This window comes from Cryptomeria japonica, chromosome 6 (assembly GCF_030272615.1).
Source record: "Cryptomeria japonica chromosome 6, Sugi_1.0, whole genome shotgun sequence".
NCBI classification, from domain to species: Eukaryota; Viridiplantae; Streptophyta; class Pinopsida; order Cupressales; family Cupressaceae; genus Cryptomeria; species Cryptomeria japonica.
The window spans coordinates 440,685,252-440,700,797 of record NC_081410.1 but is presented as its reverse complement, the minus strand read 5'-3'; the positions used below and the strand labels follow the sequence as shown (position 1 = coordinate 440,700,797).

At 36.1% G+C, this 15,546-nt stretch overlaps 1 protein-coding gene across 2 annotated transcripts; it reads right to left on the bottom strand.

Annotated features, from left to right (window-relative positions):
* Positions 1 to 783: 783 nt before the first annotated feature.
* Positions 784 to 12,573, bottom strand: LOC131037544 (uncharacterized). Of its 2 annotated transcripts, none has more exons than XM_057969738.2 (11): positions 12,321 to 12,573; positions 12,084 to 12,246; positions 9,495 to 9,555; positions 9,268 to 9,400; positions 2,813 to 2,936; positions 2,653 to 2,709; positions 2,368 to 2,464; positions 1,587 to 1,803; positions 1,405 to 1,465; positions 1,185 to 1,297; positions 784 to 1,021 (listed from the first exon to the last, which is right to left on the bottom strand). In XM_057969738.2, exons 1-10 carry the CDS (start codon positions 12,392 to 12,394, stop codon positions 1,244 to 1,246), a joined length of 1,041 nt encoding a protein of 346 aa, XP_057825721.1. In that variant the 5' UTR covers positions 12,395 to 12,573; the 3' UTR covers positions 784 to 1,021; positions 1,185 to 1,243. The 2 variants fall into 2 exon arrangements, with proteins under 2 accessions (XP_057825721.1, XP_057825722.1); XM_057969739.2 differs by having other exon boundaries at positions 12,084 to 12,231; positions 12,321 to 12,571.
* Between the last annotated feature and the right edge of the window lie 2,973 nt (positions 12,574 to 15,546).

The window sequence follows — 15,546 nt, the reverse complement described above, 5'->3', positions numbered from 1 at the left end:
CCTCATCTTCCAAAGGTGCGAACTGTGTGTGCACTTGGAGCACAAACCTCATCTTCCAAAGGTGCACTTGGAGCACAAACCTCATCTTCCAAAGGTGCACTTGGAGCAGCCCAATTGTTAAGAAGTGCAAATGGATGTGCACTTGATGCACACCTTGGTGTGGGCTGGTGCAATGCAAATCAGTGCACAGAGAATGCAGTGCAAGCAAGTGCAGATGCAAGGATGAAGGGCAGATCGGTGCGCACTTGGTGCGCAACTTGTTGCAAACTTAAGGTGTGACTAAAGTGCAGATCTGGTGCAGATAAAAGTGCAAATCTAAGACTAACTTGTGTGCAAACCTAGCCATCAAAGGAGCATAAAACAGATTGTTGTTTGATCAACTTCATCAGCCCTAAGAGATAAGTGTTGTACTCAGAATGTTACATCTAATTTATAATCAGATCTGAGGATCACTTCATGATGGATTTTTCCTCCAAGGAGGAGGTTTCCCAAGGTAACTTGTGTTATGTGTCTTGTTTCATGCATTCAACTTCTGCTATGTTTGTTTAAATGTTCATTATTAATCATTTAACCTACAAGTTAATATAAGCTAAATTAACATTATCAAAGATACAATTCTGATTTTTGTTCTTACTGTTAATCTGAGATTTTAAAATCAACAATATGAGACAAAACTCATCCTTTCCTACAATTTATGGAATTCCAATGCTTCATCATTGCTTATATATAAAAAACAATAATGAGCAAAAGCAAAATTATCACGGAAAGTAAGAACACAGTTGCAACACAAGAAAGACTTGCAAGTAATTTACAAATACAAACAATGAATTATTCTTGTATTACATTTGAATTCATGTTCAACAACTGTATGTACCAGGTAAAGAATTAAGAATATAAAGATTTGCAAGGTATTTTCCTATACAAAAATTAACCTTCCCAAGGAATTTGAAATAAGTCCAGCAGTGTTGCTTTTAGTTAGACCAATAGTCCAAGCAAATCATCAAAATGAAAGATTGTCAATCTGCAATTACAAGAAACCGTGTCAAAACAGATGACAGAAAGCTAAACTGACCCGGAATGTTAGAATGTCAAACTTAAAACTGAAACTGAATATGTGATGGATTTCAGACACAATCAAGTGCTCCAGCTATTGATGTCCTATCTTTCAAAATAATTCACCTGACCTTTTATAAGTAGGATGTTAATTGTAGTTTTGTATCCTGGCCACATTTAACCAACGGACTTATAAACACAGTTCTTTTACCAGGTTCACAACTTCCCACATGGGTGCATCATTCTGTAACCAAACAATCAAAAACCTGTTCAGTGCTCAGAAGGAAAGCAAACAAGGCCAAATGAGAAATGAAGTGCAACTGTAGTAAAATGTACAACGTGACAACCTACCGGTAAGACAATATCATACGCCTGCTTATAAATATCCATTGATTTCTCAACATTCTCATTTCTGGAAAAGGAAACAAAAAGTGATTTTACGTAGACTGGAAATAAAAAGGTAAAAACAATCAAAAGATTGCCAGATAAAAGAAGCACGAGAAAACTATCTGCAAAATCAATAAAGAACATACAAGAATGCAACTGAGATACAATTCTCAAAGTCCAAACCATCAGACATGCCAAGATCTCCAATATGATCCCCAAGTAGCAACACATTTGTTCTATCCTTAACAACAGAAGCACCATTGGCATCACTTTCAACCCCATTATTGTTGCCCAATTTCTCATGGACTGGGGCAGCCATTTCAAGAGCATGTTCATTCTTGTTCAATACATGAATCGTCTTTCCTGTTAAATAATCCATCAATTTACATCAATATGTAATATGAAAACTTGAATATGAAGCAACAGATGTCCAGCATTCATAGTATATTTCTTAATTTATAACAATCAAACAAAACACTCAATTCACCATAACATTCTACGCATCCCTTCTGAATAATCCATCAATTTAAATCAATATGTAATATAAAAACTTGAATATGAAGCAACAGAAATCTGGAATACAAAGTATATTACAACAATCAAACAAAATACTCAATTCAACATAACAGTCTATATTAAACTTGCATCCATGCATCCATTTTTATTACAGTAATCGAGTGCAAAATAGAAAGATAGGAGACAGAAAACCAAAAGATCAGGGAAAGTGACTAGGGAAGAAAAATAGATAAACGGCCTTACATGGCTGAGGGAGGATAACAAAATGCAAAAATATAGACCTATTTTGTTTTCCCAGATCTCTAAAGCTAATCCTTGAAGTTTTCTGCTACTAGCAAACTTATTCTTTGCATACATATATACCTTGAAACTATGAATAAATAGGATGCTAACACCTAACATAAAGCGTACCTTTAAACCCAACAAGGTTGCCATGGATATCAAAAACCATGCGATTAGAAACCACCTTGACATTCTTGAAATTTTTGTGAAGTTTCTGCCGCATAACCTAGCAAAAGTAGGTTTTGCAGCAAGTCAGATGTTTGTGATAACACTTATCCAAAATCCAACAAAACTAATATCCACAAACTGCAAAGAATAGAAAAAGATCTCTTATGCAAGAGTTGTTTTCTCAGTTACTTCAACCTCGTCTTTATAGTGTAAATGCCAAAAAAGTAAGCATATATATCAGATTACCTCTTCAATAATGTCTGCAAGGCCTGCTGAAAATATCAGAACAGGCACCTCAATTTTCTGCAACAAACAAACCAGAATTAATCAACCACTCCAAAAATAGAAATGTCAACCTTCAAATTTATCAAACATGCTAACCACGGGTAAGGGATGAAGACTCCACCTCAAGGATCTCAAACAACTGAACCACACCATCCCGAAAGTCGATTGCTGAATTTGTAACAGAGTTCCTTATAGCTGCATAATTCAGACCACCCTCAACAAGGAGTGCATGAGTTTTTTCCCACCTGCCCTTGTCAAGGAAAACACTCCTCCTTAGTATCATCCTCACATGATGCTTTAAAAAAATCTAAAGAATAATATTTCTTTCATTGTGTGAAATATGAAATATAATCCATTCACAGCATTCTTTTTCTAGAATCAAAAATCAACAATCAAACCACAAACGCCAGCAGGTTGAGCTCTTATGCCATGTGTTACATATATGTAGCACAGATTATAATTGATTAATATTTTCTGTAAGCAGAATCTGTGAGGTTGAACCTTTTGAATTGTTTTTCCATTCGCTTTCTTGTACTTCATCAAATTGGTTTTCATGTCTTTGCAAACCATGTTATTTTAGTTTCTCTAGAATTATCTTTTCTAGTTGTGTATTTTTTCAATATAAGTTTCCATGCACATGAGCAGGTTCGACAGAATGGCAGCAAGATAATCTAAACATGAAATCATTTATATTTCTTCTAGAGATAATAATGGTCTTAGCCATACCAAAATAGTAAATACTAAAAGGTGAACAACAAGTTCAAGAATTAATACAAATAGCGTACATACATGTAACACCACCTTTTACTGCACCAGTCCAAGTCATCAAAAAGGAATATGGCCTAGAAATGGACAATACTGTTAATCAATTATCAGATTCTGGCCTTCTTTGTAAAGGTTTCTATCAAGCTTCCAAAAACTTGTTAGTTACCATTGTGAAAGTTATGGAAATGGTAAAAAGCTATACATTATAGTGTTCACATCCCATAAGAAAAGCAATAAGGTTGTGGATTTTCTTGCAAACTGTGCAATGCAAGTCTGGAGTTGAGTACTGGATTAAATTTAAGAACATGAAAGCCTCCCAGCTAAAGATGATGACGCCTAACATAAACAAATGGTAAAGCTTAGAGAGGTTTTATCATCCTTTATTCTTAATCTAACAAGCTCTTATTTAGGTGGAAAAACAATAGATGTGCAATGTTAACCTATAATCTACAGTTTTCCACAGAGACACATCCCCCCCCCTTTGGCCGCGTCTCGAAGACGGCGACGTCCCCCGCCATCCCGCCCCCACCACCTCCACCAAAGCACCACCGGAGAAGGGGAGACATCTCTGCGTTTCCCAAGGAGACATGGAGACGTCCTCAAGTCTCCTTGGGAGACGTCTGCACGTCTCTCGAGGGACGGGGAGACACCCAAACGTCTCCCATCGCCCCACATGAATAGAAAGTTTTAAAAAAAAAAAAAATTTAAAGTGACATTTTGGGGGGTTGGGGGGTAACCCTAATTGGACGTGGGCCCCACACTTTCCCCCAAAACAACACAAAACCATGTTTTTTGTTAATTTCACTCTCATTTTAAAAGACTGATTTTTTTTCCAGCAAGCTGAAGAGGAGGAAAAACTTGCAGAAGACTGATTGAAGGGGTGAAAAAAGTGATTGCAAGTGTGATAGGAGTGAAAAGAAGCAAGAAGAAGAGGAAGAAGATTCTACTACATTTTGGAGAGATTTTTCAAGCACAAGGTAGGGTTTTTCTTTTTTTTTTGGTTTTATTTTCTGATTTTCAATGTCATTTTTGGTTCTTTGTTTGTTTAGCTTTAAATTTGTTTGTTTTTTTTCCTACCTTGAAAAACAAATTTGAAATTTCAATTTGGAAAATAAAATTTACAATTTATGAATTTTTATATTTAAAAATAAAAATAAAAATAATAAAATATGATGTTGAATCTTTAGGGCATTTTGCCCTCAAGATTCAACATCAAATCTCATTTTGAGATGAATAGGAAAATAAATTTATTTGTTAAACTAGGCTGATTTTATTTTTATTTTTATTTTGTGAAATGCAGTGTCAATTTCACAATGAGCTCCCAAAGCATGAGTGAGGATGAGATTGAAATCCATTCTCATAGTGAGAATGATTCAGAATTTGAACCTGAAAATGAGGGGGGTGACCATGGGGCTGATCCTGGAGCCCAATCTAGTTCTACGGCGAGTGCACCAGCTAGTACAAGTTGCCCTTCAGAGTTGTTGGCACCGTATGCTAGGGGTCCTTTTGATCCTAAGTCTCCTCTCAAACAGTTTGCTTCAAGAATATCAATACAAGGCACATCACATTCAAGTGGGGGAACAAGGAAGTGGAAGTGCAACATTTGTGACACTGAATGGTTTGGTAGCATTAGTAGGGTGAACGCACACTTTCTTTTTTGGACAAGAAAAGGTGTGAGACATTGTAAGTTTTTGGAGGAAGCAAAAAATATAAAGTACAGAATTGAGTTTAATAGGCTTTGGGGGGTTCCAGATGACACAAACATTTCAATGCCTACTACTTTGTCTGCTAGGGCAGCCCTTTAGCACAGCCAAAATCCACCACATACTTCTCATGCTTCGCAGACGAGAGGAATGATGTTTGGATCTCCATCCACTTCCACTTCTAGTGCCGCCAAGGCAGGGGAACATCGGTTGCAGACACCACAGAGTAACCCCATTGCTGATATGTTTAATGTGCAGCTAAGAGATGAGATAGATGAATCCATTGGCAAGTTCTTCTTTGCCAAAGGCATTCCATTTCATGTTACACGGTCTCCTTATTATAGGGAGATGATGGCTATGGTGGCGAAGGGAGGACCATCTTATGTGCCACCAGGTGAGACGAAAATGAGGACCTCGATCTTGGATAAATGCTATTCCAAGATCAATATTTTGATGGAGAAGATGAAGGCATGTTGGGTGGCATCGGGGTGCAGTATAGTTATGGATGGGTGGACGAACATTAGCCATCGTCCACTCATCAACATCATGGTCACATGTGCAAAGGGCCCATACTTCCTTAGAGCGATTGATTGTACAAGGCATCGCAAAGATGTTGATTTCCAGTTTCAGGTCCTCGGGGAGGCTATTGAGGAGGTTGGGCCACAAAATGTGGTCCAAGTAGTGACAAATGCAACCCATGTGTGTAGAGTAGTAGGGAGACTCATTGAGACAGCCTATAGACACATTTGTTGGACCCCATGTTGTGTGCATGCCATGAACATTGCACTCAAGGACATGGGGAAGATTGACTAGATTAGAGGAGTGGTCACCGATGCGAGAGATGTGCAAATATTTATCTGCAACCACCACACTTCACATGCACTCTTCAGGACCTTCGTGAAGGAGGAGTTCTTGAAACCAGTTGAGACCAGATACGCATCCTATTTCATTCTCTTGGAGAGAATGATTAAGTTGCAAGAGGCATTGCAACTCATGGTTATGACTAATGAGTGGAATAGGTGGGCTGAGGCCAAGACAGAGCAGGGGAGATAGTGAACAGTGATGTGATTTGGACTAATGTGAAATACATTGTCTCCATCGTTTCTCCAGTATTCCAAGTGATCATATGTGGGAATGGGGATGCACCTAACCTTGGAGAGGTGTATGAGTGCATTGACTCTATGCTTGACCAGATGAGAGGTGTTGTGCGAGTGAAGGACCCCTCTCTAGCATTCTACAATGAGCAAATCTAGCCTATCATTCAGCGTAGATGGGACAAGTTGAACACTCCTTTGCATATGGTTGCCTTTGCCTTGAATCCTAAGTGGTACAAGGCTAGACCGGGTAGAGTGACACCAATTCAAGATGACGAGGTGAAGGCGGGTTTCTTTAGGTGCATAGAGAAGATGTTTGATTCCAAAGATGCCGGCACAATTCGCACTGAGTGGGGAAGATTTGCCACTCTTAGAGGCTATTCAGATGCAGCAAAGATAGATATAGAAACTATGGCATAGGAGGACCCACTTTTGTGGTGGAATTGTCATGGCCCGAAATCTTTGACCACCGCTCTAGCCATCCGTCTGCTATCCCAGGTTTCCAGTTCTTCAGCTGCTGAGAGAAACTGGTCTACATATAGCTTCATCCACTCTCCTAATAGGAACAGACTTACCTCTAAGAGAGCAAAGAAGCTTGTGGATGTACATAGTACTTTGCGTCCCATGGACCGCAAGACACTTGTATACAAGGAGAGTCCAACGACACGATGGGATGTAGAGCCAGAGGAGCCTTCACAGATTGATGAGGATGATCCTACCACTTCAGATGCAGGGCTGGTTGGTGTGAGCTTGAGGGATCTTGATCTTTAAGAGTCCAGCAGCTCCAGTGAGGAGGAGTTCGCAGATGATTAGAGGCCTCCATTAGCTACATTTTGAGTTTTGTCTCTTTTCTAATGCTATTGCTATTAGTATTTGTATTTGGCTACTCATTGTAATGATGAATCATGTAATCATCTTTATTATTATAGACTTTGCAATGGCATCAGATATTCATATTTTCCTTTTTCGATATAATAGAAATCTCCAATTTGACAATTTCATTTGTCAAATTTTATTTAGCAATTAGCATTGAAGAAATCTTGGTATTTAGATTTAGAATTTCAAATTTCCTATAGTTTCATTTGAAATGTAATTCTTATACTATTATACTGTCATACATCTTTTCAAAACTAGTTTTTCAAGTACTATATGTATATGTATAACTATATCAGCACCACCCCCCCGCCGTCCCCAAACTTAGGCCCTTGGTCCCCCCGTCCCGGAAACCTGTCCCCCGTCCCCAACGCCGGTGGAACACTGATAATCTATTTTGAGGACGGAAACAGGATGTTCACTGCTTTTATTCCCTTTTGCACAATATGAGCCTACCTGTCATTGTAACTAATAATTTTTATCTTGATAATTAAAGTTCAACATTGAAGGGAGACATCCAATTACTTTAACTCCCTTAAGTCTTCTAGTGAGATTGATTTTGATCCACACATACTCTATCATAAGTAATGACCTTCTTTGTTACTTGGATTGACAAGAGATTTGTTTATCTCTTCTAGAAGTTGAAGAATGCCACGTTGAGGTGAATCCTATTATGATGTACACTGTCTTCAGATTTAACCAAACCATGTCAAATTTGATAACCATCACAACTACAAGGCTACAAACAATGCATTCAAGAAATTACACTCAAAATTTGAGAGGCAGAAACTTAACAGTCTATGGATTTCAATGAGCAGCTTAAAAATCTAAATTTTGTTGTTATTTTTAGTCATCAAACATCATCCATAAATGGGCACACCTTAAACCTGAGCATTCTATGAATCTTGCTGAGTTGCTTGAAAATCTGAAACTTTCTGTTATTGATCATCGTCAAACATCATCAATAAATGGAGACACCTTGGCATCCTTTGCCATTGTAGCTCCCTAGCTTATTTCTCTAACTAGCTTGTCGTTTCAAGTTCCATTAAGGTTCAAGATACAACAAAGGTTCTTTCATTTTTCCAATATGGCATGATATTTATCCCCAAAGGCTAGGCTACAAACAATGCATTCAAGGAATAAGGCTGAAAATTTGAGCAGCAGAACCTTAATATACTATGAATCTCAATGAGTTACCAGAAGATCTGAAAATTTCTGTTATTGATCATGATCAAACCACGTCTATAAAGGGGCATGCCTGGCATTCTTTGCCATCATGGCTCACTCGTTTATTTCTCTGACCAACATTTCTCTTTGCCTTCTCCACAGCAAAAAACACTTGACGTTATATTATTTTTTCAAAGTTCGATATTTATCCTCAAAAGCTTTCTATTGGTGACCAAAGGCTTTTTGTTTGGCCAAAATGCTGTATTTGGTGACTAAAAGATTTTCTTTGGCCCAAAGACTTTTATACTCCAATTTTAGAACAAAAAGAAAAGAATAGTACAAAAGCCATTCATAAAATTTATTGCAGTCCAAGAGCAATCTTACAGCCAATAACCTTTAAAACCACATTTTATAATCAACAGAATTCAAATTATACTGTGAAACAACATTTATTCAAACACCATTTATCACTGCCAATACTGCATTAATTGCCAGAAAAGAAATCAAATTGCAGTCAAGTACGTAGATTGCTGATATTACAAGTCAAATCGCCAATATCAGCAGTTTTTAAGGCATACAATACAAATTATTCAAAATTCACATCATGCCAATGTCATGTGGACATGATGACATCAATGACATCAACTTGAATCTCCAGTGTTTCTAAATAGAATAGCATAGAATTGGTCGTTGTCTAGAAAAACAAACCATTGCACTTGTATTTATATATTTTTCAACAATTACTATTGAATGCAGCAGATGAGGCAGCATCAGCTCACATCATCAAAGTAAAATTCTAGTGAAAATAGAATTAAAACAAATGTAATTATGGTAACAAACCATAGATAAATTTTATTTTGCAAGCTTGCTGAAATCCCAAATGTGAGATCAAAGGCAAGTACAAAAGTGAATCCATGTGGTTAGAAGTAATAAATATATGTGGAACCAGATTATATCATTAAAATGTATCTTACCACTCCTCCATAAGCTTTGTCTTCTCATCAATGGCAATTGTAGGACAGACCTCTAACGGCCGGTAATAATCATATAACCGTCGCCGCTTGAGGTCATATTCAGCATTCCCTTGCTTCAAGAGAGCATGGCTGCCTAGTGACAATTCAAAGTAAAATTAGCACCACACATGTACATAGATTGTTAAATCGAGAACTTTATTATGGACAAAAAGGATTAAACACTTAACTCTGTCCACGCTTGCCATCAACCCAGCATTTTGTAAGTGTCATGTCAAAATCAGCAATTACCTGTGAAGAATCTTTAAAAATTAGCATACGAGAATTTCTCACAAATTTGTCTTGATTTTAAGAAAAATAAATCTTCTCCAACTGAAGTGAAATCCTCAGCACTGGTTAAAGCAGATGTATTTTGGAAAGAAGAAAAATTATTTGAAATTGCTTTGATTTAATATTTGTAAAAGCCAAAGAATCTCCCACAACAACAACTTGGTTCTTGCCTACACAAAAACTTGGAAAGAATCCAAATTAAATTTTTGTATTATTTTTTCCATTCAAGATATCATTTTATTTTTTAAATTTACGGGCAAGACAAACTTGATTAAGGGTTTGATAGGGAAGTTTAACCGTCATGGTAGACTCTTCAAGTTGATTCCTAGGAAGAGTACAGGTCATCTGCATTAGTCCCTAAGCTGGCCAAATTCAAAGCAAAAGGAAATGGAGCCACCATCCAATTGAAAAGTAGGGGAAGTCATCATTGAAATCAAGCTCTGACAAAGCAACTGCAATAAGGATCAGCCCAAAGGATTGTGAGTTAAAATACAACCAGGGGTGAGACTTCCACCAAAGCGTAGACACAAATTCAGTGAAGGGTAGAAAAGAAATTCAGCACTCCAATTGTTGACAAGTGGGTCATGGAGTCTGTTTAAATGGATCTATGGCTTGATGCAACATATGAGAATGATACATCAGACAATTGTTGATATTGTTATGCCAAATTCCGATGTGGCAAAGAGCTGGAGAAATGTTTACAACTTAACACTAAAGCCAAAACCCTGGCCTCAAAAGTTTTAGCTGCCAGAACTGGCAATAGCTAGTTTATATACAAAACTATCAAAGCCTTTAAGGTTGAGATGCTAGCACAAAATGATATGTTGATACTTATTTTGAAGACTTGCAACATACGCATTCATAGGACCACGAACAAGGATTTGAAGGATTGTGCTGTAATGGTAGTGGAGGGCACTCTAAATATCATGACTGAAGTTCCACGGTGTTGTGTTGTAACAGTTATTGGGGGAGCATGACCCAAATTTAAAGAGTTTGAAATGTTTGTAAGACGGGGCACTCTAAAGAATGTAATTCAATTTGAAATCTCCCTAATTGCATTGAGGTAGCTCACAACGCCATTAGTGTGGATATACTGTAACATTTAATCGGGCATATTTAAGTCCCATCCTATGTTTCAGTTATTTAGTAAGAGGGAGAGTGTAAAAACGTAAGAAAGCAAAAAAAATTCATAAATGTTAAAGAGCAGATGAATATATATTTTAAGATATTACGACTTTTTAATAACATAATGAAATTGCTAAACGTTCTGAACCACTGAAAACGCATGTATACCTATGACATTGAACATAAAACAATGAACAGCCCAACATTGACGATTGGTACTTCAAATTAAAAATGAAGTGAAATATGGAAATACGAATTCAAAATTAAGGATACAAACATCTGGAAACGCCCCATTTCTTATTTCGGAGATGTCATGAAATTCCTAAGATGTACCTAGCAGATTGGGGATGTCCCCCAAAGTCCTACGGTGCCCTACAAAATAGAAAATGTCCCTAAATACCAGAAGAATTCCAAAACATGCCGATGACGTGACAAAATAAACAGAAAAAGATGGGGTTATGAGGAGCACAGTCCCAATATGTCCCCATGTCGACGAACCCAAAGAACAAAGGTGGCCCATGGCCTCAACTAAGATATACCATGCAAAGCAAATAAATCATTGTTGTCTTGTTCCAGATCTAAGCCTTTTTTGGCTAGTAAATTCTAAAACGGAGGATTGATGTCACTTTGGGGAGTCAAAATTCAGGGGTACAACTTTTGACCAATTTATAAGGTAAATGGAAATAAACCTCGAATACACCAAATTGGTGCAGGAAAATAACCATGATTTTTTAATATTACTTTAGGGAGTCACATTCACATTAAAACCAGAAAAGTTGTTTTAATAATAGGGTTACCTCTTTTCTCTACCAATAAGTTCCAGAAGAACGTGCTTGTAACCCGAGAAAGGGTAAGCCTGCATGAAAACCTCAGACTCAAATTTGGGCCAACCAAGCTAAACTCTCAACTAATCTACAATTGGACGACAGCCCAACCTCTCCATCTAGTTTTAATTAAATTCAAATAATTTATTCAGTGTAGGTGTGATTAAATCTTGTCAAGTAATGATTATTGTTCTCTTGGATCGATTAAAGCTAGAAAAGCCACAATAAAGGACCTCATCCATGTCCTCCACGGGAATTGAACCCTGTACTTCAGGTACTCATCTTCAACTTACTTTACACGAAGCCATGCACAAACTGATCTTTTATGTCACAACAAAGCTAGACACCAATTTGACACATAGACTCCTTTTAAAAATCTAAAACAGAATTTGTTTCCACTTTCTTTACATATTTACCCAAACTCACCTGCTCAAGAGGTCACAAAGCTAACTAGTGGCCAACTCACCAAAAACGAGTACAAAATCCTAGTAAAATTGCAAAGCAAAGCATATTTCATTTTTATTTTCATTTAGTTATTACCTGTAATTTAGCAGGCCCGGAAGCTCGAATAGCATTTTTTTTCTTCTCTAGTTCTGCCGCATTACTGATGACGACTTCACCAAATTTAGCGAACTCCATTTGAGAAAATGTGCAACTAATTTGTATTCCAATTCTACTGCCCTTTACCCTGATCACCAATGCACTACATTTATTATGATGGTATGAAACCCTAAATAAACCCAATACTGTGCACGTACAAAAAAAAGTTATTTGAACCTGTGATGTGCTGGTGTAACAAGTGCATTTGAGCTACTGTAACGTCCTACCCACGGAAGCCTTCCAGACCTCATTAAAATAATAATTGTTTGAATTTAAAGGCTTAACAGAGTTTAGAATTAGCCTGTAAGTAGGTACAGCCCCGCCATCGCAGGTTAGGGTATTATATGACTGGCTAGTCTATAGCATGGTAATGGGTAAAGAAACGCCGTTTGTTCGTTTGTTTTTTATTAAATCTCTGGTCCATCCAATTCGAGGACATTTTTTCTCTTTGTTTTACATTTTGGGTTTATGTGCTTGATGTATGATTTTAATATATAATTTAATTTTTAAATGTATTTGTCGTTCTTAAATTTAATTTATCATTACGGATTCATGTGGTTGATGTATGATTTTGATATAATATTTTATTTTTTAATGTGTTTGTCGGTCTCAAGTCTAACCTATCATTATGGATTCATGTGTTTGATGTATGATTTTGATATATAATTTGTTTTTTTAATGTGTTTGATGCTCTCAAGTCTAACCTAGTATTTTGATATACAATCTTTTAATTTTAAAATGTCTTGATGCATCTCTTGTTAGTTTTCTTATTCTAGATTAAACCATGCTTTAATTTTGTCTCATAGACTAGATTTCAAACAAGATCCTAGACATAGTTCTATCTCATGTTTTTAATTTTTAAATTCTCACTTTTCAAGGTTGAGAATCTTAGGTTTTGAAAATTATCCGCCTTAGTATTTTGAATTATAAGTTTAGGGTTGGGTATGTAAAGGTGTCATCATATGACACATTGAGGTGATCAAATAGATTGAAAACACACCTTAAAAAATATCAAAAATTAAAAAAGGATCTTTTCTCCTCTCAAATAAATTAGTAAGCAATCCTCATCTACTAGCTTTGAGCATCAACAACCATCAATGATTAATGTTCACTACCAAGTGCATTATCAAACACACTCACTTATCTTCGTGTAGCATTGTTGGCAAGATCAAGGCATAGCATGAATAGTCACTAGATATCACATTGTCCTTCATCACAAGGAGCTTGTGGAGCCCCAAATTGAAGGGATGTCATGTAGACTAGGAGTAGTATAATGGGTCACGTCCAGTTAGATAGATATTTGTATAGGAAAAGATATAATGTAAGAGAGGAGGAAAAGACTACAAGGAAAATGTATCTAATATGATGATAATGTAAGGAGATACAATGATATAGTAAAGGTGGAAAGATTTACATAAATGTAAATGAATGACCAATGGTAATATAAAAATAATGGAGTTCTTTATATAATTTGTTATGACTTATGAATGTTTTGTTTTCAATATTCGATTAACTAGTTAAAGTACAGTCTGAATTAACTCCTCCTTCCTTTTGTATAACTAAGTCTGGGGTATAAATATAATATACATAAATTACTCAAGGCTTCTATCTAGGAGATTTTGTTTTGTTAAAATCTTTGACATTCATATGTCTTGGTTTTTTAATTAATATGAATATATGTTTTAAGGGAATTTAAAATTTCAAAGAAAAAGAACTATCACGTGACATGGAGTTAAAGTCATGCAATGTTTGTAGGGAAATATAAAGCATAAGCTTTCACGGGGCTTTAGGGTTTCAGTAAAGTCCATGTTCAATATCTCACACTTTGTTTCATCGCTAAAAGGCCTTTGACAGGCAGTTTTCATAAGTAATGTAAGGGTTTCTGTGAAGTTCTCAAATCTTTATCATATAGTCAACAATTTGAGAGGAGATTCACAGGTTCATCAAAGGAAAGCAGACTCATAATGAAGAGTTTTTTAGGAGAAAGAAATAGTCCCAAATAAGTTCATGCAAAAACAGGCTTACTTAACTCAAAAGGTCTATTTCTTCTATTTTGTAACCCTTCACATTACCATTCATAAGAAAGGTTCAATCTCTTGTGCATATGAAAGTTTTGCTTCTCATTTACGAGTTTGACCCTAGTTATGGATGAATGACATGAAATGAATGTATATATCCTCATTAAAAATCTCTAGGTTATAATTTATAGCACACATAAGATACAAATATCATGAAATAGAAATATTCATTGCTTATTTAGCATTCAATGAAGCCAAATCCATGAGAACAACAAATCTATATCCATCAAAAGTCAAGAAAATATAAATGATTCGATGGAGATTTGCCACAAGTTATCATGCAACTACAGAAGCTTAAGATATAATCCATCTTTGTGAAAAGAACGGTAAAAATATGGAAAATAAGAAAGTCAAGAATAATGACGATGGAGCCAAAGAAATATTTATAGAATAGTCTATGAAAAGGACAGTGTTACAAAAAGCAATAAAAGATGATCTTCAGAAAGTTCAAGGTCACAAAGCCATGACAGAGTCCCATATGGATGGTTGAATTCGTTATAAAACCAAAGAATAGATAGAAGACCAATATGGATCCAAGGTTCATCTCTTCTCATTAACTTGACTTTTAGGAGCAATTCATTGATATATTCACAGGTCTACAAATGCCAGAACCTTGAGATGAGCAAGAAAAGGATAACAATGATGGTGATCTTGCAGAGAAAAGGATTGTTAAGATAGTTTTGACAGTCTTTGATACAAAGCATGGTTATAGTGTTTATTATCTTAGTCTACAGATAAGATTCTGAGAAATCATCATCATAATCAAGAATTTTAATCAAATCATAGAGATTGAGTAGTAAGCAAAGTTTTCAAAGTTATAATCATGAAAAAAATAGTATGGGTAATTAGCAAACCTTACAAGTTATAGAGAAAAGTCACCTACCAAAAGAAGACAGAGCATCATGGTGTCAAGAACATTGACAAGAGCACTTATGAAATATAGAGACATGAAACTAGTAGATATGTCCATGATACTACAAGTATCAAGAACCCACTCAATGGCAAGGCCTTTAAAGCAGCATTCCTAAAGGAGTATCCCTTCCATCAAAGCATATCAAATGCTTATTTGATAAATTAGTAAAATAGAGCCACAAAAATATATATAGATAGATCATTGAGAAGTATTCAAGGACAACAAAGAACCCTCAATGGTGACGATTAATATGGTGAGCATCTATGATAGATGAAGTAGCCTGCAAAAGGGACAAATTTGATAGAGTGGTATCAACACAAAGTAAAGAGAAATGATCAAACCCAAGAACAGCCATATAGTAGGCTAAGAGAATTTGTGAAGCAAAAAATTGTTTTAATAGTAAATGTGATGC